This window comes from Phaethon aethereus (genome assembly GCF_964289735.1).
Source record: "Phaethon aethereus genome assembly, chromosome: 3".
In the NCBI taxonomy this organism is placed as follows: domain Eukaryota; kingdom Metazoa; phylum Chordata; class Aves; order Phaethontiformes; family Phaethontidae; genus Phaethon; species Phaethon aethereus.
Window position 1 is genome coordinate 109,358,842 of NC_138576.1, and position 24,535 is coordinate 109,383,376.

Here is a 24,535-nt window from a genome sequence, read left to right on the forward strand (position 1 = left end):
ATGTGTACACCTCATGTGTTACCTCATCCTCATTCAAAAAGCTAAAGTTACACCTACCTATGCAGTTCCATCACTAATACAAAACAGCTCTAAGTAACTGACTGAAGTGCTATGCTTCACACTTTTTTTTATGGGAGTTTTTCACTCTCTATCGAGGCTGAAGCTTTAAAAACCTCCTTCAAGGTCCACCAAGACTTCCCGCTGTTCTTCTAAGCCAAGGACAACTGAAAATTACACGAATAGTCAAAAAAAAAAAAAAAAAAAAAGGACAAAAGCAAATGTCACTGCACAAATACTGGTGCTGAATAACTCTGAGCAAAGGGATCAAATCAACTTGTTTAAAACAGCAAAACATCACTTCACTGGGAAAATATTTCAAAAAGGCAGCACAAACCAAAGTCGTCAAGATCATTAACATATTTTCTAGTTCCAATGAAAACTAGTTTAAATTATTTCCAGATCATGTAATGTAACTACAGAAAAGTTATGAAAAGAACGAGTTATTAAACCATTCAAAACTCTGAAATTATAATACGTTTCCTCTGTTTGCCTCCCCCACTAACAAGGTTCCATTATCTCTCATTTAAATCTTTATTAGTGATGTTAGCTTGGTTCTCATGAATTTTTCAACCAGTCTGACAACAGCTGTAGCTCATCAAGTGACTCAAAGTGTAAAAAATTAAGAACTGTAAATGGCTTATTCTGAATTTTTATCCTACATATATTATTTTCCTTTATGTGCTTCATAAATGCACAAGAAAACACTGCAAGTAAAGAAGATCTCCAGGTACACCTCTTCATCCTATTCCAACCTGCTCAGGCTGTAGAACCACAGCTAAGCAGTTCAAATCACACTTGCAGCAAGACTGATTTATTATGTGGTAAATCAGCACACTATAAGGACTTCTGTTTCTATATGACCCTTTTATTTTAAAAAAGGAACAAACCTCCCCAACAAAAAACACCCCAAAACCAAAACAAAACAGAAAGCAGGGAGGAGGGAAAAATTCAAAAAATAAAGTCAATAGTTCCTGTAAATCTACACCTCCAGGAAAACAAACAATTGCACAAAACAGTAACATAAATGAATGTGACTACACTCAACTTGTGAACAATCTCTACACACTATGATGGCTCTCTCATTCACAACTCATGTCCTTCAAAACAGTGCTATTTCTGGGAATATCATATTTTTAACAAGAACCTAAGAAATATCATAGAATTAGAACTCTCATCAGTGAACTCTTCAGTTCTACCTCTAACTGCTTGTATGTTTTCCCACAACCAAGAGCAACGTAATTACTTCAGGGCTGTAGATCTGGAGGAACAAGGAGGGGAGAGAAAAAAAAAAAAGTGGAGGCATGGCCAGAAAGCAGATGGGGGGAAAGGGTGGAATAATGGCCAGTAGAGCTGACAATGCAAAGTGACTGATACCGCAAGCAGACAGTTTGCTTTTTCAACCTAGAAATGATTAGTTGAGCTAGAAGGAACTTATCCTTTAACCTTTCTTTCCTTCCCATAACAAGATAAGCCACAGCTGTTTTTACACTTCCTTTTCTGTGTTTTCTGCTGTTGTGGAAATGAGTAGCAGTTCCTTTTTAATTACCAAAAAAAAAAAATTAATCTAGTCTGACAGTCACAAATTTTTGGAGTAAGAAGGGTCAGTTATACAAAACAGGATGACTGCAGCTCAGCTTAATGCCTGGGCTGGTGTACTTCCATGAGGAATGGAATGGAAGAATCTAGGCCTGTTGCTTAAGGTATGTGCTTGAGAGGACTAACAAACAAGCTATACTCAATTTATGTTCCTAATTTAATAGTTACATAGGGAGCACCAAAACCAGAATGTTAAATATATATTTTCTGTTGTTCAGGAAGTTAATTCCATCACCTATACTGTTAAAGCACTTGCAAAGCCATTAACATAATGCTAAAAGCAGATCTGCACACAAGAAAGGAAACCACCCCAAATGTAGACACAGCTACCAAGACAAAGAGTAGATGCACACTGAATGTGTTCTGCACTTTTCAGTGTGTGCTGATCCATAGGTGTGTACAGGCACAAAGAGGACTAAACATGATGAAGTACTTTTCCTCAATTCGCATGTTAACTTATACATTATTTCCTTATTTATTAATTAATCAAAGAGAAGCTTAAACTTTATAACACATACTTTTCTCTTGCCGCTTCATCTGGGATCCCTAAACAAATTTCTCGATCAAATCTACCAGCTCGCCTCAGTGCGGGGTCCAGCGAGTCAGGTCTGTTAGTTGCTCCGATAACAAGGACCTGGGTAGTGGCAGCCACATTATTCAAGTCTAAAGGAAGGAAGGAAGTTAGTACTCATACTCACTGTCTCAACTTTGTTCTGACATCTATGTGACTGTTTCTGCAGCACACAATAATACTCAGAACAGCAGAGATAAACTAACCAACAGTCATACTAAACTGCTGTTCATCCTTATTTCTGCTACTTAGAATTTGCATTTTGCACAGTCTAGCAAAAATAAGCATTTCAAATGACATTTGACACATTTTCCCATTCTATCTGTTTATACAACAGACAGGCTTATATAATGCTGTACAGACTACTATGAAAATAATGTAGTAACATCCCCTCAAATTAGTGAGACTCTTCCCACCCCACCCCACGCCCCCCCAGTAAACTGTGCCAAAATATGAAAATTATTACCACTATGTCCACTAAAGTAACCATGAGTCACTACTGAAGGAAAGCAGACAGTGAGACTGACAATTAGAAAGTTTAGCTTAGTATAGATGTTCCTGAGACTGACCATCCATACAAGTTAGGAACTGAGCAACAATTCTTCGCTCCATGTCCTTTGACGCAACTTCTCTTTTTGGAGTGATTGCATCAATCTCGTCAATGAAAAGCACACATGGTGCACTGGACTAGGAACAAGAAATATTAATAATTACAAAATTACATTGACATAATGTATTATGAGAGAGATGGAGAACTTTTTCAGATTTTCTGTACCATAATTATTACTGTAAGTCTGCTGCACAATCAACCTGCCCTGTAACAATTCTGTTGTTCTTATTGACTATCTGGAGAGCCACCAGACTACAAAAGTGAGCTGAGGCTATGAAATAATTAAGGCATGAGATTCAAAATCTCTAGATATTGTTTAAAATTTAAAGGTACCTCTATGCTGCTTTATGTTTTCCATAAATATTCCATTGTGACTGCTTACTTGCTTAAGTCCAAAAAACGGAAAACCAGACAACAAAGGTCTGATTCGTTTTTTTGTTTGTTTTGTTAGTGATATTAGAGCTGTGGAATTTCAAGAGCTAGTATTACTGACAAACATAATGAAAAAAAAGGAGCAGTAGGTGGTCATGAAAAATGATCTGCCAACTTCTAGATTACTAGAGAGCCTGACCATGTTTCAAAGAGTAAAAATGGGCAACTCCTACAAGTGTTCTAAAATTCCATGTACTTCATGTTCATAAAAAGCCTACAATAATATAGGGCAACAACTACAGTAACTAACAGAATAGTGTTTAACTGACATAAGATTATTAATATTCTCAAAAAGTAGTAGTAGTGCAAAGAAATACTCAAGGAAAACACTGGAATCATATAAAAAAAATTAGTATTTTAAAATCCATGCATTCTGTGTAATCAGGTAGCAACTGCGCCATCTAGTTGTCATTCACTTTCCTGCCACCTGATAGAGGGAAAAAAATGCAACTAAGCTAGAAGGATTCCCCTATACCTTATGCATGTACTGTGCAACTATGTCTTTTTTTCCCTGCACAAAAATCGGTACAAAAACTAAGTGGAAAAGCTACTTAACTGAATGTAAGGGACTACAAAAAAGGCAACAGATTTTATTTTTAAACATGTTTTATGCAATACATTTTATTTCTTCAAAAATAGCTTTCATAGCAACTTTCCCTCAGTCACTATGCATTCAAAAGATATGTAATTTCTAAAAACTCTGTGCAATCACTTATTTAGTTTTATTCTATACAACATCTTAACAAGGCTTTCTAAAATTTAAAATGTAGTATCAACTGGAAACATAATAATCTAACAGCTTCACAATCAAACCTTTTGCCCCATTTAGCATACTTTTATACAGGAACATAGTTTAAACACCTATATACGGTTGTTGGGGAGAGTAGAAAAATGGAATAAAGCTGGAAAACCAGAACATTCTCAGAGATCAGGAACAGAAAACTCTCGTCGTGAAATAAAACATTAACCACATACTAAAAAAAGAAAAAATCTGCATTTGTTTAAATTAAAATCATCTCAGCCTGTCGGTTCTCTTTGCTTCTCATGAATTCTGGAAGTTTCACCAAACAAGACTCAACTGTAACTTGACTCCTGCTCTTATGACATTTGTCCCAAATTTCTTACTTTATACCTAAACTCCCAAAGTCTTAAGTACCTCATACTCACTCAAATTCCACGACATACAAAACCAGCAAAAAACACTTGTAAGAAAAAAGCACAATAAACTGCTCTTACATCTTTTCTATTTTTATATATCAAGCCAAGCAGCTCCAAATAGGTAAATAATTTATGTTGCTCCTTTACACTGATGTGATGAAATATCTTTTGTCAAGATTTCAGAAGAGTAATCTTTGTGCTCTGTGATAGCATGACAGTACAATGGTATTCTGGTCCCAGAAGGGGAGACACTATGACTTGTGTGCAGCAGTATAAAGAATCACTCACTAATATTCACTCAAATTCAAACCACAGCAAAGTATGAATCTTTGCAAAGAAAAGAGCAAACAATTCACAGTGTTATTTCTAACGGGTGTCTCACCACAGCCTGTTCAAACAATTCTCTCAGTTTCTGCTCAGATTCCCCTGACACTCCAGACACCATCTCCGTTGCTGCCACTTTCAGCATAGGGAGCTCAAGCTCCTGAAAGAGACAAGGAACATTGTACTATTTATCTAGAGGTTAGAAACGTTGGCTGTCCTAGGGGACAAATATTTTCCAATACAACATCTTTTACACCCAAAGATTATGTAATCAAGACTAAATCTTAAAGAGCTCTTAAAAAATAGTAGTAGTATCCTCCAATTCAAAATGGGTCTGAGCCATTTGGGCAAGTGAACAGAAATAGATACTAAAACCAGGTTTCCCTAAGTCAGTTAGAGAACGATTGTACTGTCAAATAGCTTTGAACCTTGGTGCATATACAAGACATATATTTCAGTTCATGCTTGGGCTCCCTTTTTGAGAAAACTGCCTATTTCCAACTGTAACAAAACATTACTTAGCAGTGCGGAAGAGATTCCTACCAGGTTTATTTCCCTTAGTCTTGCTCCAGAAATATCTAAGCAGGACTGTGCAGTAAGATACTTGTGAAGCTCACACTCAAAGTTTTCTGCTATTAAAAATAAATGAACAAGATTGTAACTTTGATAGATGCACATATAAAAAAATCCTAATGTAGACAAATCACAGCCAGCAGAGGCACTAGATGGGGCTTGGAGGAGATAATTTGCCTTGAATAACTACTGACAATATCTTATTTAAGAAAATTATTTAAGAAGTTGTCATTAAATTTATCTCATCTCTGAAAAATTTTCACTTGTGTCATGTTTCTTCCCCTAAATTTAGTAACCTTCCAGGATACAAACACCCGCTGAAGTATTAAGTATCATAGATTCAACAGGTACCTTTATATAATAAGGCATTAAAAGGGAAAAAAACAGATCTCTTGAATTAAAACATTTGACATATCGTGTCAGAAGGGTCTAACCAACATTTAAGTAATAAACACCAGTAATTTCTTTCAAAGATAAAAGCTCTGGTACAAAAGTTTGTAATTTACATTAATCTAAATTTAAGGTTGTAATGTGACATTTAAGGAACAACTGTACTAAAGACAAAGAAATGTCCATGGTTATCACTGAATAGCCCTAAATTGCCCCTAGATTTATATCCGAGGCAGGCACAGAGCAGCACAGCAGCCCCACCACACACCAAGCTATCAATACTGTCATATGCACTGGAATTGCCTGTATCAGGAATAGTGTGGCCAGCAGGAGTAGGGAGGTGATTGTGCCCCTGTACTCGGCACTGGTGAGGCCGCACCTTGAATACTGTGTTCAGTTTTGGGCCCCTCACTACAAGAAGGATGTTGAGGTGCTGGAGCGTGTCCAGAGAAGGGCAACGAAGCTGGTGAGGGGTCTGGAGCACAAGTCTTATGAGGAGTGGCTGAGGGAACTGGGGTTGTTTAGTCTGGAGAAGAGGAGGCTGAGGGGAGACCTTATCGCTCTCTACAACTACCTGAAAGGGGGTTGTGGCGATGAGGGTGTTGGTCTCTTCTCCCAAGTAACTAGTGATAGGACAAGAGGAAATGGCCTCAAGTTGCACCAGGGGAGGTTTAGATTGGATATTAGGAAAAATTTCTTCACTGAGAGGGTGGTCAGGCATTGGAACAGGCTGCCCAGGGAGGTGGTGGAGTCGCCATCCCTGGAAGTGTTCAAAAAACGTGTGGATGTGGCGCTTCAGGACATGGTTTAGGGGACATGGTGGTTCTGGATTAATGGTTGGACTTGATGATCTTAAAGGTCCTTTCCAACCTAGTGATTCTGTGATTCTGTGATTCTGTGAAATCATTAGTTTGACATAGGCAAAGCAACATCCAGTTCTGGAATTCAGAAATCACTGTTTAACAGATGCCACCCAACAAGCACCAATGTGATGCCTCATAAAAGATGGTAAGGTTGAGTCCAGACTTAAAACAAAACATTATGCTAAATTTAACTACAAGTATCTTCCATTTATAGCCTTCTCAATACCCATGCTTGTATTGTTGCCCTGGGAATGCCTAAAAAAAGTTAAGTCAAACATAAAACCCTGTCACTATGTCCATTCTTCATATGAGGTTCTTTCAAGTATAGATTCAGATGGAATTTAAACAAAGGAAGTGAAAATGAATATATTTTAGACTAAGATAGGAAGTAGAGAAAAGAGAAAGGGATCTAATGTATCATGAAGGAGAATTATTTTGTTTATCTCTAAATATAATTCAGAAACAGAAGAAACTGTACATGTAAAGCTATCTCACCCCAGCAATTGCCTGTGCAAGTAATGTCTTTCCACATCCTGGTGGTCCATGTAAAAGAAAACCACGAGGTGGAACCACACCTAAGTGGTTATAGACTTCGGGATGATGGACATGAATGAGCATCTTGCATATTTCCTGTCAAGGACAAGAGAGACCTCTATTTAAATTGAAGAAACTAGTATTATAGATTGCTAGTATTATAGACAGGCCAAAATAAAAGTAAGTTTGTTAATATAATTTCAGTGACTCCTTTCAGAAAGATTAGCGAAAGAAAACAAAACAAAACTTTCTTGCTGTTGGTATAAGCAGCTATTCTCAGTGCCACGCAGATTAATTCTGCCAGATTTCTTGTTTGTCATTTTTCATGCGATGTTTTATGCAGAGCACTCTGTGTCTCACAATTAAAATTTTAACTAACCTTTAAAGTTTCATCATTGCCTCCTACATCTTCAAACTTCACTGAAGGGTGGTAAAGCTCTGGTCCCTTACTTCTAACTGTTAAGGAAGAAAAGTCATGCAAATTTAGACATGGCGTAACAGTAGTTGCTAACACCGAAAAAGAAAGAACTCAGCCTACGGAATTAGCCAAGTACACGGAGTAGTATTATTTTTTGGTAGTAGACACAGGACTGGAGTATTTTTTAGTACAACAATTTAAGGCTAAATTTCTTAACAAAACGCTTGAAGTCACTTCTCTGCACCTCAGTGTAAAACACTTCTCTGGTAACAGGATTCCACAGTCAAATACCATCTCTTTGTTTGGAGCAGCACGCCAAAAGTAACTTCTCACCTTTCTCTTTAAGTAAGATAGCATCAATTTCTCCATCTACATCTGGAAATTCTTCTTTTTTTCTTTTTGCTCTCTTACCCTTTGTCTTCTTTCTTTCACTCTCCAAGACAGAGCACTCTGCTGATTTCTAGGGCATAAAACAAGAATTATATATATAAAACCTTCCAAGTCAGTGAATTTCTGCAAATACTTAAAAGAACAAAATGTGGAAGTGTCTATAATGCTTACCTTACACGTATTATATGAATAAAGACAAGCAAGCCAGGAATTTAACCCCTTCTTTTTGTAGAAAATACTTTAACTTAGGATTCGCCTTTTTTCAAAAGGGTTAATTACACCAGTCACTTTTTTTTGCTAAGAACATACACTTATAAACAAACAAAAAAACCCCCTCAAACAACCCCCCTCAAAAGCCCCCAAACCATTAACCAAAATCAGACACCAGTTATTTGCATACCATAGAGCAATCCATTTTGGAGATGAATAAAACTGTATTAATGTATTTATTCCAATGGAAACAATTTTTATTAGTAGTAAGTTATGAGTTACTATAAGAAAATATTCAGTACTTACACAAGTTAACTGCATATAAGGAAAGGACTAATACAGGAGAAAAGAAATAAAAATGTTCAGTGATGAAGGGGGGGGGCTGTTGTTTTTTTTGTGTTTAGTGTTTTATTTTTAAATACAGTATTGCAAACATTTTACAATTTGAAGATCTCCCTTTTATTCAATTTCTCTATATAAGAGGATGCAGTACAACTAGGATAAAGGGATGATTTGTCAAATCTGCCTATTCAGTAAGCATTTTCTCCAATTAGAAAGGTAGATGCAAATGTAGTTCTTCAGATAAAAAAAAGAGCGTCCTGCCAAAACATCTGGTCAGACAAACAACATAAATGTTATCTCCCACACATATATCAAAAGTTTTCAATAGCTAAACAAAGTTGGTTTTTATTAAGAAAGAAAAAAACCTGCTGGCGGATATCACAAAGCAGGCAATATTTCTGAATGGGGTGTAGCACCTATTTTTAACTGCTTTATAAATCAATGCAATTTCCTTTCAACTTCACCAACTCTTGTCCATCCACAAAACTTCAGCTTTCTCCAGGCTCACCAAGACTTAACCGCTGGCTAAGGGAGACCACAGGCTATGGCTACAGCAAGCCACATGCTTCCTAACTAGTTAGACTGGTCACTGGCAAACAGAATAAATATCAGCTAAGTTCCACTTATCTTTCTCTCAGTATGGACAGTAGTCTGGGTCTCCCTAATACTGAGCACTACATCTTCCTCAAAAAATATGGAGGAAATTATGAATTTCATGACTTTTGACCTCCCATACAAACATGCTTGAAACAGGCCAGAAGGTTCAAAAATCAGTTCTGACACAGCAGAACAATGGGCTAAGCCCTTTCTTCAGAAACCAAGCTAAAAACAAATACTCCACTGGGCTTAAGACAATCTTTCCTTTCTATTTAACATGTTCACTATCTTTAAACACAGCATGCATGTTTGTAATAAAAATAATGTGTTTTAAAAATCCAGGAAGACAGACAGTCCTTTTGGTCTTAGTATCACCTTTCAAAAGCTGGTCAAATTACACAGGACATTATATTCATGCTTGCTACTTAAATCACATCGGGTTTGTAAAACACAGTACCTCAGAAATCAGTTTCTTTCCATCTCCTTCTCCATCCTCAGAAAGGTCAGTGAAAAAGTTTTTTCCACACGGAGTTTTATCAATGAACCAGCCCCCTTCAGAGGTGCGTGTTTCAACTCTTACTCCTGGTGAGAGGGTGCTTGTTTGAGGTGCTGTTCGCACAGGAGGGGGGGTTTCCATTTGTTCATTTTTTGGAGTGGTTGGAACAGAATTGGGATTTCCTTTCTTGTATAAGCTGAGCAGGGAACTGTTCATATGATTTGTAGACTGCAGATTAATGTATTTTAAAAGAAAATATACAGGTTATAACTTGGATTGTTTATATTAAGAGGCCAATGCTAACTACTTCATAAACATCACTTAGCATTCTCCCTGCTGGAGAAAGTAGTTATGCATCTTCCAACCCACTGAAAATCAAAATACTGCATACAAAACTACATCTTCTGGTTGAAGACACAGCAGCCTTTGTAATTTACCCTGAAATGACCCCTGTTAACTGACAGTCACCTTTTAGTAATAGTCAGATATGTCAGTTCCTTCAATCATTTCATTCGATAGCCAAGTCTTTTGGGCCCTCAGTGTGCCTTCCTCAAAAGTGATTCCCCACGACAGGTTCTTCCTTTTTCTTCAGAAAATACCTCCTTTTAGCTCTATATATTCTCCGCTGGAATTGCCAACTCTGACTATACCTCATCTTCATCTCTACTTTTAAACCCCCCAGGTGCATTATAATTTCACAACATAGAATAATGTGTTCTGCAAATACAAATGATCATAATAAAATAAAACTTACTAGATCTTCTGGATAATCATCATAATCAGAGTCATCTGTGGCACTTCCTGCAGTCCTTTACACAGAAGGAAGACAAAAACTATTAACATATCAGAGCACAACTGCAAGCGAGACACCCACAAAACAGAACAAATGCAATTTCCACAATGTGGTTCCCCACAACCATGGTAAGTAGCCTAAGACTGGAGAAAAAAATCCTGACTAGCATGCTCTAAACTTATTACTGTGAAGGGTTAAAAAATGCATCCTTTCCAAGTTTGTGATGAGTTGGATCAACTTGGCAACCTGGCTGAAAGACAATCCTAAAAAAAAGTGATGTCAGATCAATCTGATTCAGTTCACCAAGAGATCACACAATTACCAATGCTGTCACACGAGAAGTGGTAGCAAATCACTGCTGAACTAGACTAGTCCTTCTGATTACAATGTCTTAATCTTCCCATGAGACCCTTGATATCTATCACAGGTTACAGAAACCAGAATGGTCCATGAGACTATACACAGGGTTAAGAGTTAGGAAATCTTAATACCAGTCTCCTAGCCAATGGTTATTTGCTCTGAATTGCTTGTCTTGTAGTCTCATCTCTCAGATTTAGCCAATATCTTTCACACCCAAGAAAGATTAAGAACAAAACAAAGGAACTGAATCATATAAGGACTGGGCCCTTGTACAGAAAGCTATCAAGGAAGCTCCAAGGATATTCACTAATTCAGGGCTGTATGTTCCCCATAACAGAGAAATCATGATTGGCTCTAGTATCTGCTTGTCTTCAGTGAAAAAAGTGCTTCCCTTAACTACAAGTAACTTTTGATGAAGACAAGCCTATGGGAAATCAAGGATCTATCTGTAACCTTGAAATTATCAAAATTTAATAAGATGAAGACAGCATTTTTTAAAGCTTTCTAAATGCTAATGGCATTATTAAAGTAATCTAATAGTAAAAATTCTTCTTACTCATTTTTGTCTTGTTGTCTTGCTCTTTTTGCCACATGTTCAGCTTCTAAAACTGCTAAATCTTCACGTTCTTTTTCATTACTGATTATTCCAAACACTGGAAGAAAAAGTTTCAAACATGTTAAGAAAACAGCCAAAGCATAATCAAAGAATTTGGTGTCTTGGACATAATACTAACAGAATTACCTTTCTCAACTTGTATTCTAAAAGCATTTCTTTTTCTTCGTCCATATTCTGCACTGAAAAAAACCCCAAAATAAACAGGTTACACCTACTGCTTTTCCCCCTCAACATATTGTAAGTTGATACCCAAGCTTCTACACAAGTTCTTATTAAAAACCAGCTATGTGAAAGCATGTTTCTTTTTTCTTAAGCCTGGAATAGCTCAATCACTGGAGTGAAACAAAGCCACTAAACTATACTCGTCTCTAAAGGAATGTTTAGTATAAATTATCATGGTCCTCTTTAACTGTAGATATAGAGAAGCAGCAATGTACAAATGAGCACACTGGATTCTATTTCACAACACTATAAATTTTTAAATTTTAATTCAAACAAGGACATCAGGACATAGGACTACTATCTAGAAAGGACAGTCCAGCGAGGAATAACTGTGATAATTAATAGCGGTCACTAGGAGGAAATATGATTCAATGAGCATCCTTAAAAGCAAACAAAAATCATCAACCTTTTATCGTCACTTCCTGAAGGTATATTTTATTTATTTGCTTTTACACAACAGCTGAGAGAAGAAAAAAAAAACCCCTAAGAACTGTAAGCATCCCAAGCCAACTCTAACAAGGCACAAATAAATAGAACATGAATAAATATACTTCTCCACCTTCATTAACTCCCACACTCATCAATGATCTGCTGAAACACAACCTTGCTCCCCACCCAGAAAAGCATAACATCCTAAAAATAATGTGGCAAGACTGACAGTCCTGCTGAGCAAGATTTAATGTCTTACTGAATCCTGTATGTCCCCCATCTGCCTGCACTGAAGTCTTGTTTTCCCTCATATTTTAAGCTCCCTGAGGTAAGGGCCAACATGCTGTAATGCATCTGTAGCCATTTAATTAAAAAAAAAAAAAAAAAGCAGCAACCCACAAAACCCAAACCACAACTAGATCTTCCAATACCAATCCATTAATAAAATATAAGTTACTAAATATGTATCAGAGGAAAACACTGGAGTGGAAATGATCTTATTGTTTCAATCAACTGGCAATGAAGTTAACACAAAGAAAATTAAGATTTTGATTAAAAATACACAAATGCAAAACAGCAAGATAATACAGTCCATATTTTTAATGTAGAATATTAGAATACAAATCTTTGCTCACCTGTATGTTTTCTGCAAATCAGATGCTAGAATTCCAATGTCAACATACTGGCCACATTTACTACTTGCAAGATACTGAAATGAAGAATTTTAAGCAGCAAATAAAATCTTTGTCAATTATTTAATCAAAACAGCTAGTCCAAATATGCCTATTTCAAATGGTACCCTTCTTGGAAGTCAAAATGAAAATCAGAAACAGCTTTGAACTGCCTTGGAACACACTAGAGAATATTTCCTAATGAACTGTTTATAAAGATGCAGCTAACTAGCTGGCTACATTTCCCTGGGAAAAGGAGCATCCTATATTCTGGTGCTTGTGCCTTCTGCTGGTGCAACTCCGTTGTTTTCATTTAGTATGGAAAATTACTTTGTAACTCACACACCATCTTATTATCAATCCTTCTAAACTTCTTGATTTCTCTCAGTTAACCTTCTTTTGGTTTAGAACTCCTACCTTAAAAATGGGACAATCTATACCAATTACTATGGATAACATGATAAGAACTTTAATCTTTGCAAGATGTTTCAAAGAATAACATAGAAAAGCATATAAATGAAAGTGAATTGTATCAAGCCTTTTTTTTTCCTGACAGCAGCTGTTTCAACACATTTTTGAATCACAAACTGTGAAAGTGTGAGAAAATGTACTACAGTTCAGGTACAATTGTTCTCCATTTGCTTTCTTCCTCCACTCTCCAGATAAGTTCACTGTAATGGTGAATGCTTTCTTAAAAAAGAAAAAGGAGATAGAGAATCTCCCTCTAGCAGATATGGTATCACAAATGTCACAGCAAGGAGAATTTCAAAATCTCATTTAAATTAATAACTCTACTTAAAACAATCAAATTGCTTAAAAATAAACATAGAATTATTTTTAAAAATTATGTTAGATGTCACGTCACTCACGGGTACTGACCTGCAGAAAATACCAAGCCTACCATAAATCCAGCTGGTTCTTCCATTTCAGATCAGTCAAGACATTAATTACTGTGATCTTGCAAAGGAAAATAAGCAAGCTCCTTCAAGCAGCTGCTCACATTTTAAGGAATTAGAAGCAGAGTACACTTAGACACAGACACAGGCAAATGGTGTTTAATTTGCAAAGTCATCATAAATATTCATAAAATACAACACAGCACTATGCCACCTGAAGGAATCACTGTTCTCCCCACTCTTCACACGTGTGTTATGGAAGCAAACACATTTTTTCCCTTTCTTCACTCATACATCGATTATATTAAATATGTTTGCAAACTCAAACACTTCCAATTTGCATAGATCTAACCAGAGTATATGGTTTTTTTACTATTCATTTCATACTTGAAATAGCAGCCAACTTCAGGATCAGAAGTATCGAAGAAGATAGAAGGAAGTAACAGAACAAAACAAGCAAAAAAGAAAAAAAGAAGAAAAAAAGACCTTCTTCAATGTCTTTTTAAAGCCTTTTTTAAAGTCCTGAGACACGAGGCCGGGTTTTTGCCGCTGGCTGCTACTCCCCGCCGCACCTGAGTGGGCCGGGTGCTCAAGGCCCCTCGCAGCGAGAAAGGAGACACCCGAGGCCCGCCCTGCCGGCCGTAGGGAGCCCCCCCCAGCCCCCGCCGGCTGCCGCCACCGTCAGCCCAGGCGGTACCTGTTTAACCCGGTGCTTCAGCCGTAGGTCCACGAAGTGCCCGGGCCGGCTCCGCATCGCCGCTCGTCGCCCTCCCCGCGGCCGACGGCCTTCCCGCAGGCCCAGGGGCTGTCTTAGCGCTCCGCCTGCGAAGGGCGACCGGGAATCGCCCGCAGGCAGCGCCCGGGCGCCCCAGCCACGCCGCCGCAGGCCCCTTCCAACTACCCGCCTACACCAGCAGGCCGGCCCGGCGGCGGCAGAGGGGCCCAGCTCCGAGCGCGCTCCTTTCTCCCGCCTCTGACACGCCGGCCCGCTTATTAATTTTCAAAATAGGCGCTTCCCTTTCTCCCTCAGTCAGGGCTACGTGAGATCCCGGGCAGCGCCCTCACGAAGCGCAGGGACTTGCCCCAGCTCTCACCGCCCGGCCGCGACCCCTGAGGAGACCCGGGCGTGGACTTTGCCGCGGGGACTCCATTTCCCAGCATGCTGCGCGGCGGAGAGGGGCCGGGCGGGGCGCGGCCCTGCCCTGGCGGTGGGGCGTGGTCTACGGCGGCCGGGAGGGCGGTGTCCGTGGCGGGATGGAGTCGGTGGTCTTCATCTTCTCGCTGATTGATTGCTGCGCCCTCATCTTCCTCTCCGTCTATTTCGTATCCTTCTCCACCGGGGCTGGGGAGGCGCCCGGAGTGGGCAGGGTTGGGGCTTCGCCCGTGCTCGGCGGGACTGAGGTGGGCCGGGCCCGCTGAGGTGCCGCTGAGGGCGGGCGAGCGGAGCGGGAGCCGCTGGGCTGGCGGTGGGTTGAGGGTGGCGGGGCGTGAGGGCCTGTGCCGGGTAACGGCCGCTGGCGGGGGGTGCCCGGGGCGGCAGCCCCCGGCAGCTGGGGCGGGGCGGGGTGTGGAGGCGGGGAAAGAGCGGGTGATTCAGTGCCCGAAGTATGTTCGCTTCTGCAGGGGCTGGAGCTCGGGTGGCTGTAGGCTGCCACGGACGTGTGCGGCCCGTGCTGTGGAAAATACATCATGCCTCGGCAGAAGTAGCATGTGCTTGGTGTTGGAGTAGTCAAAAGGGTGCTGAAAGCAGGTTTCACACCCTCGAAAACTACCCAGGCCCAAAAAAATATGGCCAGACGATAGTCTCTTAATTGTAAGGATTCCTTACTCTGTTTTAGGTGTGAGCTCATAGCTGCGAGATTCTGAGTTCCTCGACAAACAGAATTCTTTGTTAAAAACTTGCCTACAGTCTTTGCTACCTGGCGTTGTTAGAATGTAAAAGCACTGATTTGTCTTCCTTTTCTTATTTTTTCTGAACAAAGGAGAATTGGCTCTCGTAATCTTTCAAATCCTGGTGCTATTTCAGAATCTACCCTGTTCTAACAGAAAAAAGTACAGAAGCGCTTGAAAGAAATTCATCCTAGAAGGACAGATTATTTGCTGAAAAACTAAAAGGCTTTACCGATTTTTTTTTTTTTTTTTTTTTTTTTTTTTTAGGGATAGAAACAAATCTCGTGCTCTTTCCTTGTCTTGGAGAAAAGGAGCATGAGCTTTACAGGATATAGCATGATTACGTGCATGCTAAGCCTTTTTTGAGAGGATTTTTCTGTCTGAAATCTTCATACTTCATTTGCTGAAAGTTCATTTGATAATGATGTTACATTCTTATTTCAGAGGATCACAGAATAGTTTGGGTTGGAAGGGACCTCTAAAGGTCCTCTAGTCCAAGCCCCCTGCAATGAACAGGGACATCTTCAGCTAGACCAGGTTGCTCAGAGCCCTGTCCAGCCTGACCTGGAATGTTTCCAGGGATGGGGCATCTACAACCTCTCTGGGCAACCTGTGCCAGTGTTTCACCATGTTAATTGTGAAAAATTTCTTCTTTATATCTGGTCTAAATATACCCTCTTTTAGTTTAAAACCATTACCCCTTGTTCTATTTGCTTGTTTCCTAGCAAAATATGAATTAAGCCAATGTTGCTGTAAATGTAAAAAAAGTAGATCAACTTCTTAAAACTGCACAGTTTGGCTTTACTGTGAGGAAAGTTTAGAAAGTGCCTTAACTTTTTCTTCCTTCTAAGTTGTGGTTTCAAGTGTTGTAGTAATAATTCTGATACTAAAAATACTGAGTTTGCCTCCTGGCCTGTTTTAAGTTTGAACTGAACTTTAGCACTTGTGCAATGGTTGCCATGGGAAAAACATCATAAAGTCACTTGGCCTGGTGATAAAATATGGCCTAACTTTCTACCTACAGTAGGAATGAGTTATAACTTATTGAAATATGCCTTTGGCAGATCAGCTGTAGAAGACGACAGTCTATGCTGAGAGCAGAGCGCTCTCCCCAACTTATTGGACAAAAATAAAGCTTTGTATATTCTGAGTTACCATACAGTTTTTCCTTATCTTGGACTTCAGATAATTACACTATCAGATTTGGAATGTGACTACATTAATGCTAGATCGTGCTGCTCAAAACTCAATAAAGTAAATTATTATTCTTTGCATTTAATGTGGTTTAAGAAAACAGTCCTTTGTCTTAGCATCACAAATAACAGTGTTGTAATGTATATCTGAAGAGCCTTGACTGGCAATATTTTGCATGTATGCTTTATTTCAGCCTGCTTGTCTTTTTTGGATGCCCATCTTTCAGCAAATTCAGTCACGAAAGGCTGTTCTTCTGGCCCTTGGTGCTCTGAGATGGGCGCTACTCTGAATTCATGGGACTAAGATGACACTTAGCTCTTTGCAGAGCTCTTGAGTTCTGTGCTTTTGTTCTTGTAGGTGTGCCTGCCACACCAAGGACGTCTACTCGTGACTGAACTCTGAGATCTTTAGAGCAACTTTCTCTGATGCTTCTGTATAATTTCTAACCATTCCTGAACAGTAGGGAGTTTTACTGTGATAAGGAAAAGTACTGTTTTAACCAAGTCTGCTTAAAACTGATTTCATTAAATCAATGTGGCCTTCCCGCATGGGTGTTAACTTTAATTTAAAAGTATTTTCTTTCTTAATAGCGAATGCTACAGGGTGCTATCAAGCCAAAAATGTGTTTTTGCCAGGGCCTGACCCAATTTAACTATGCCAGTTTTCATATTGATCAACTTTCTTACCTGCTCAAAGCCTGAGGGTGTTTGTATGTCCTGTGTCTGTGCAGATTTTAATTATGTGCTTCCCTCATTCCTAAATGCACTGTTCTCTGCAGTGATTTCAAATGTGCACTGTATACTTTAACTCACTTTCTTAAGTGCTTGTGTAATATAGTTGTGTTCAAACAGCTGCTGTGCTTCTCTCTAGAAATTTTTGTAATACTTGGATAAAGTACCTCTGTTACAATATCTTAGGGCCTGATTTCTGTCTAACATGGAATCTGTCTGAAGGTATTAATTTCCCCACATTGTGATGAATCGCATGCTTCTGACATGAATTTTCTGTCTGAGTTTTATATGATTAGAATCAGGTGATAACTCCATAGAGATCTCTCTTTTTCAGAAAGGAATTTATATTTGTGCATATAACTTTTTTCTTTTCTTCCCTTTTTTACAGTGGGTCGTCCCTGAGGTGATTGGTCATGCTCTTGTAACTGTATTAATGCTTATTTCATTGCACTGGTTCATCTTTCTCCTTAATTTGCCAGTAGCAACATGGAATATATATAGGTAAGTACAAAGGGTTCTGTACTTTTTTTTCCATTGTTATTGGTTTAGCTTTAAGTGTAGTATGAAGATAAATGGTATGTCGTGATGAGATGTTTTGGTTGTGTTCTTGAGCTGCTAACAGTCCTCATGGATCTAACATAAACCTCTCCTCTCCTTGCAATGAAAATTACAAGAAAACCAACAGTGTAAAGCATATGAAGCTTTTGGCCTTTCCTTGCATTCTGTCTAGCACCCAGGAATCTTGATTTGTGAGTGTCGTGGTTTAACCCCGGCCTGCAACTAAGCACCACACACCTGCTTGCTTGCTCCCCCACAGTGGGATGGGGGGAGAGAATTGGAAGAGTAAAAGTGAGAAAAGTCGTGGGTTGAGACAAAGACAGTTTAGCAGGTAAAGCAAAAGCCACGCACACAAGCAAAGCAAAACAAGGCATTCATTCACCACTCCCCGTGGGCAGGCAGGTGTTTGTCCATCTCCAGGAAGGCAGGGCTCCGTCACACATAATGGATACTTGGGAAGACAAACGCCATCACTCCAAACATCCCCCACTTCCTTCTTCTTTGCCCCAGCTTTGTATACCAAGCATGACATGATATGGTATGGAATATCACTTTGGCCAGCCTGGGTCCCCTCCCAGCTTCCTGTGCACCCCCAGCCTGCTTGCTGGCAGGCCAGCATGAGAAGCTGGACAATCCTTGATTGTTTAGCAACAACTGGAAACATCAGTATGTTATCAACATTTTTTCATCCCAAATCCAAAATATGGCCGCATGCTAGCATCTATGAAGAAAATTAACTCTATCCCAGCTGAAACCAGGACAGCGAGTCATTCCCAAGTTCATAGGAAATAATAGCGTGTTAATTTGGATTATGAAGTAGTACTGCAAACAATAGTTGTTAATGTTTTTCATGCTGTGCCTACATGCCTAATAGTGATAGCAGCATAAAAGTACTTAGGTCAGCATGGCTGATGGTTGTAAAATCATTGAGCTGTGGAGTTATGCTCCGTACCATCCTTCGTTTACTGTCATGTCTCTCCCCCATGTTTACATTGGTTTTGGTTGCCCATCTTGTCTCTTTGTATTTGGAAAGGTTTGCAGACTTCATCTTATGACAACTGTTGGTGTTACTGGTCTTTGTATGCTGGGCCGTCCGCCACTTTGAAACGATTTACTTAACAGTAGGGGTTTCCGTGCGGCAACGTTGGGACTGTTGGTTCAAAAATGTTCTTTTCTTATTTTGTATCATTTGATGTGCTGATAATTCAACCTTTACAGGTGCTATGCTAATGAAAACTGTGTGTGGATTTGTTGCGAATTATCTCTAATCACAGTGCTACAGGAAGTCCAAAAGACCAAGCATTTAAGATAGAGATGTGAAAAGTTGTCTGTAATTCTTGTTTGCCTGAGCCTGCTAGGACTAACTGTTTGCAGGGATGGGTCGAGTTGCTGGTAAAACTAAACCAGACATTTCATAGCTCTCATGAAAAAGAAGTTGAGGACCCTTTTACTGATAACCTCATTGTTCTTGGGCAGAATAATCATGCGTTTAACACCCTTGTTTTCTACAAAACTGCTAGCAAAGTCTTCAGATGTTTCTAAGCTGCAGTAACACGAGACAGTCTAACTTGTATGCTTAACAAATGTTGCCTAAATGCACACACATATAGGGATAGTTTTGTTTGGCCAGCTGTATGGACAACTGTATTGTACACTATTGCACAAAATGACCAGTATTCCCTTTGGTATCTGCTGGCAAGTATGGGGTTTCTATTTGGTGTTTCATTTAAGCTAGACTGTTTCTACAGAGACACTAGACAATTTTCTTTGAAGCTTTGAAGATTTCTTTTACTGGTTACCCCTTTGCTGCTTCCTTTTGCTTACTTCTCTTAATGTTTAAAGTAGCCACTTGCTTTCCCTCCTAAACCTGGTCAGAGAGAATTTTAAAATAGACAATTCTATTTCTGCACTTCAGGCAGTAAGCTTTACTGCTGTTTTGAATTGACAGCTCTCATTTTATATTTGTCATACATGGGGTAGACATTCTGAATATCCTAAAATCCAGGATTGTTTCCTCAATTTTAGATGTGCAGTGTAGGCAATAAATGAATATGACAATATGATACGTTGCCTGTCCTGCCTCAGGAAATCAAAACGTTAAGCCTGTATTGCTAATCCTGCCTTCTTTCTGAGGATCAAGGAATTTCACCCACATTAATAGCCTGGGCTATCCCATCTGTAGTGAAGGAGTTAGAGTTCTGCAAAAGCAAGTGTGTTGTTTAGCATTATGAAGGACATCTGATGATTTGTGATAGAACTTACATTTGTCCCAGTGTTCAATGGACAAAAGGTATGGTAGTCAGAAAAATGGTGGACTGTAAAGTAGTTTGAATACACTGAAGAGAGGAGAAGGTGTCAATGACTAAACTAGGATTAAGTAGGGTCAGATGAAGTCTGAACCCATTATCATCAGCTGCAAACTTCCAGTGTCAGCTGAATGTGTCTGAATCTTCTTCATATGTTATAATATTTCAAGAACCAATTTCTGGAGTAAGTGTTGCTGCGCATGAATTCAGAAAGGTTTAAGATTATCATTCTACTCCAAGACGAGTACAGAAATCAAAATAACTGTGTTGAGATTGAAGAAGTCTGTGCTTTGTAGTATATCTAAGTGATAATAGAGAGAAAGGGAGGATGATAATCCGTTTCCCTTATCCTTTTTTCCTTCAAAACCTGCTTAATCTTGATGAGTAAATGGTACAGTTACAGGCAGTACTGGCTTAATTTACTAATTGTCTCAGTGATTTCAGAGAGAATAGAGAGGTTTTATGTGAAAGGGACATCAGAAACAAATTCTGGGGAGGCTAAATTGGTCAAAAACAGTATCGGGGAGACTTTCAAAACTGCAGCATGTTTATTGTAACATCCTACTGGCCCTTCCTGTTAAGCATACTCATATGCTCATTTAATTTGGTTTATTTTTTGCTGACCTTTGTAGTGTTTTATACAATCTCCAGTGAGACATAGTTTTGTCTTATGTTCTCCTTGTTTTGAAACTGGATATTGAAGCAGCTTATTTGGAATCTGATCATATTTCAAAATAGATATTTTTTAGTTTTAAAATATTTCTTAGACCTGTTGCTATGTAAAAGAAGCAAGAATTAGAAAGGAAATGTTGAATGCGAGTAGACAAAAGAAAGCAACTCTTAAAAAAAAAAAAAAAACAACAAACAAAACCCACAAACAAAAGTTGAACACTTCGCTTTCTTTTTTGTTATATGGACATACTTGAGACTGTTGGTCAAAATAATGTGATTCTTGTCATGTCTGTAAGTAGATCATACCTCTCATAAACATGAAGGAGTAAAAAAAAAAAAGAAGCTACCAAAACCCAAAATCTTTAAAATACAGTGAAAATTCTGACCAGGACTTCCACATCCCTTACAAAATTGTGTCACCTAGAGGGAAATGTCCTGTTGCTGTGGCAGCAGGTTCCCCTGAATGGAGATACTGGAGGCACTAATGTGTATATTCATTAAAGCTGACAGTTTTCTTGTTTTGTGTGGTTTTGCTGCAGAAATGTTTTGCTGTTTAGAGTATGACAGCTGGCCTCAGTTGTGTTTGTCAGCATCTAACATCACTGTGTCCATGACTACAGATCCTCAGATGTGTAATATAAGCTGTACTAGCTTGTGGGCCTCTGAGGAAAAACTACCTCCTGAATACTGCAGGCTTTAATTAAGTTGCATCTTTTAAGTGTTACCGCTCTTCTTAAAAAGCAAAATTAATAAATCCTAGAGATATAAGAAAACTATGATGCAGTCTATCTGTTGGTAGAAACTTGTGTTCTTCCTTGTAATGCATTTTATTGGAATAATTTTTGAGTAAATGGACAGTAATATGTGTTACAATACTAAAAATAGACCAATCACTTAAAACTTCAAATTTAGAAGAGACTTTCAAACTGTAATTATTTCACATGAGCTATTTTTAATGAGACATAATTGTCTTCATTATTAGTCAAATATGCTGCAGTGCTTTTTTAATGCCTCTGTGAAATACAGACAAATACTGTGGTCTTAACTTTTTTTTTTTGGTCTCCTGCTGCTGCTAGAAAACATCTCTATTTCTTGTTCCCTTCCTTCCCTCCTGTTTTTGAAATAAATGTAAGAGGTGGGGGAGTGCCATTTGGAGTACAAGTGGTGCCATTCTTTGAGTATATAAATAAAATTTAAAAAGTGTTCAGTCCGGAGACCTTGCTTTTGCTCCAGGTGAAAGACCAGGAGTCAAATTCCTGTGTAGAAAGAGTATTATTCCAGGCAGGTAGAGCCTGTATAATAGTTAAGTGAAATAATAACACTGTTCTAGGCTGGGCTCAGCTGGAGTGAGAACTTCCTGTGCTTGCATTTGTTCTCTTGAGAAATGCTTATGACAAAAGAACATGCTGCTTGTTGAATTTTCACAGGACATAAACATTTGTTTTGCTGGTTTTATTCTTCCTCTTGGTTACATTTCACTTTGTTTCACTCAATTTTTGTTCTATGTGGGTTTGTACAGCAGTACTTCTTCACTTCTGCCCAGTCTCTCAGCCTGTCAGGTCCAGTGTCTCTGCTGAGATAACACAGGATGGTTGTGACAAAGATGGAATAATAGACGGAACCTTTGTCTTGTCTTATGCTATCTCATTTTGACCACTGGAGTTTGTGATTATCTTTTTTTTTTTTTTTAATAAATCACTAATTCTTAGCTAAATGAATTCTTTTCCAGTCCCTTTCGTCTAATGCATCTTTTCACTGTGGGTGGACATTTCCTTTTTAACACCAAGTAACCAGGAACAACAATTAAAATGAACTGGAATCAGCCATTACCTGGAAACTCTCCCATTTATACACGAGAAGCTGGACTGATGCTTTTAGTACTTCTTGTCCTCTTATTCTTTGTTTGTGGGTCATAGTGGCACAGATACATGCAATATCTTGAAATTGAAGTAGAATTAAAAAAGAGCTCCCTTATATTGAATTGTGAAACAACTCTGTAGATGAAAGTCCCTTCTGTGCAAGCTCTCCCTCTCCCCTTCCACTCCCTAATGTTTTGATGACTGTACTTGTTTTTTGTGTTGTTTTTTTTCTCTTAAACTTTCAGGTACATTATGGTGCCAAGTGGAAACATGGGGGTATTTGATCCCACAGAGATCCATAACCGAGGACAACTGAAATCACACATGAAGGAAGCCATGATTAAACTAGGCTTTCATCTGCTCTGTTTCTTCATGTACCTTTACAGGTTAGTTTCAAATATTGCTCTCAAGAAACAAAGGAATTGTCTGCCAGCTATTTTTATCTTCGCTATTCTGCTAATGTAATTGCTCATATTAGTAAGTGTCTTATCTTTTTGCATCCTGCTAAGCCTCAGTAATATATTTTGACAGCTATCTCCAGGCTCATTATATGCCTTTATTCTTTCTGATGAAACGTTGTTTGGAAAGTCAGACTACTCCTTAATCTCAAACCCACCCTAAATGCAATATAAAGAGTTACAGTATTTCAGCACCTAGAATAAGTGGCCTATTTGAATGGAAATCACCTTGAGGGGCAAATTTATTTTGCAAGTTCTGTTTTAGAAAATAAAGTTGATCTGGGTAAGTTATAAACAGACGAGTTCTGTGATGGGGCCACTTCCAACAAGATGGAAGAACTACTGTTCTTCTACTGCAGTATTACTTCTGCAGTCCTCGTCTTCGTAAGCAAAGCACATAGCATAGTTGCCTTGAGTTTCTATTTCAGAATCAAGTGCAGTTCTCATGAAAGCAATAGCTGTTCCTAATTGCACATGCTTCAGTAATCCACTGGTCTCATGTTTTCTGTTTTGTCACAGTATGATTCTGGCCTTGATAAATGATTGAGAAGTTGAAAAAGAACTATTAGCTGCCAAATTGCTTCATCACTCCAGTGACTGGTTGTGGAGCCACAGACACCTTCTGAACATACCTAGATCAGTGTCGTCATGCAGTATATTTTTCCTCTTTGAACAAGAAATATTTTTCTGTATTTTTAACATAAAATATTTTCAAAAGACATTGGATTGGTGTAGCAGTTGTTTTTGTTCCTTCACAACCCAAACTGCTGGAGCTGCTGCTTCTGTAAGACAAAATCCTTGCTTAGGAATTAAATGGTGAGAAGGGAAACTCATTTCAGCAGCGTGGGCTGATAATAGTGGTAGTTCCAGAACAAATTTAAGTGCAACTCTGATGTCTGCTTCCTGCTGAAAGGTGTCAGGATGTGCCTCTGGCTGTCAGGCTGTCCTGAAATTAGGCTGAGTTTCAAACTAGGCTGAGCCTAGTTTGAAACAGCACTTGAAACATAGATTTCAAAGTGGAACAGTAGCACAGCTTATATCTTTGTGTTGGTGTTTTTTCCAGCTAAAAAGGACTGGAATAAAAATTAAGCTTTTTTCCCTTTCCACCCCCCCTGCCACAACCAGGTCATGTGTTTGGATGGATTAAGGTCCCTTTGGTGAAAGTGACACTTGTGTGTAAGAGTGAAAAAATAGATCAATAAGAAACATGATTAATACTTGCTTTTTCCCTTCAACTCTTATTTTGTCATTGAAATACCTCATTGACCTCCAAAGTAAACAGCATATTGCACCAGCGTTGGTGTTGGTTACAGAGC

The 24,535-nt window shown here is 38.8% G+C and overlaps 2 protein-coding genes across 5 annotated transcripts in view; one reads left to right on the plus strand and one right to left on the minus strand.

The window, feature by feature from the left end:
* Nucleotides 1-14,393, minus strand: part of NVL (nuclear VCP like) — a 43,605-nt gene extending 29,212 nt beyond the window's left edge. For both annotated transcript variants that reach the window (XM_081997146.1, XM_081997145.1), the window contains exons 1-12: nucleotides 14,249-14,393; nucleotides 12,620-12,693; nucleotides 11,460-11,512; nucleotides 11,274-11,370; nucleotides 10,319-10,373; nucleotides 9,526-9,792; nucleotides 7,863-7,989; nucleotides 7,491-7,567; nucleotides 7,073-7,207; nucleotides 4,810-4,911; nucleotides 2,797-2,914; nucleotides 2,175-2,319 (exon numbers count right to left, since the gene is read on the minus strand). In XM_081997146.1, the coding sequence (XP_081853272.1) occupies nucleotides 2,175-2,319; nucleotides 2,797-2,914; nucleotides 4,810-4,911; nucleotides 7,073-7,207; nucleotides 7,491-7,567; nucleotides 7,863-7,989; nucleotides 9,526-9,792; nucleotides 10,319-10,373; nucleotides 11,274-11,370; nucleotides 11,460-11,512; nucleotides 12,620-12,693; nucleotides 14,249-14,305 (1,307 nt within the window). In that variant the 5' untranslated portion in view covers nucleotides 14,306-14,393. The remainder of the gene's footprint in view (nucleotides 1-2,174; nucleotides 2,320-2,796; nucleotides 2,915-4,809; nucleotides 4,912-7,072; nucleotides 7,208-7,490; nucleotides 7,568-7,862; nucleotides 7,990-9,525; nucleotides 9,793-10,318; nucleotides 10,374-11,273; nucleotides 11,371-11,459; nucleotides 11,513-12,619; nucleotides 12,694-14,248) is intronic.
* A 388-nt stretch (nucleotides 14,394-14,781) lies between these two features.
* CNIH4 (cornichon family member 4) lies at nucleotides 14,782-23,766 on the plus strand (the record flags this gene model as incomplete). 3 transcript variants are annotated; one of them, XM_081997386.1, is made up of 5 exons in its annotated part: nucleotides 14,782-14,874; nucleotides 16,627-16,695; nucleotides 17,755-17,867; nucleotides 23,007-23,147; nucleotides 23,739-23,766. In XM_081997386.1, the coding sequence occupies exons 1-5, from the start codon at nucleotides 14,806-14,808 to the stop codon at nucleotides 23,764-23,766; spliced, it is 420 nt and encodes a 139-aa protein (XP_081853512.1). In that variant the 5' UTR covers nucleotides 14,782-14,805. The 3 variants fall into 3 exon arrangements, with proteins under 3 accessions (XP_081853512.1, XP_081853513.1, XP_081853511.1); XM_081997387.1 differs by lacking the exon at nucleotides 23,007-23,147; XM_081997385.1 differs by lacking the exon at nucleotides 23,739-23,766 and having other exon boundaries at nucleotides 23,007-23,365.
* Nucleotides 23,767-24,535: the final 769 nt, after the last annotated feature.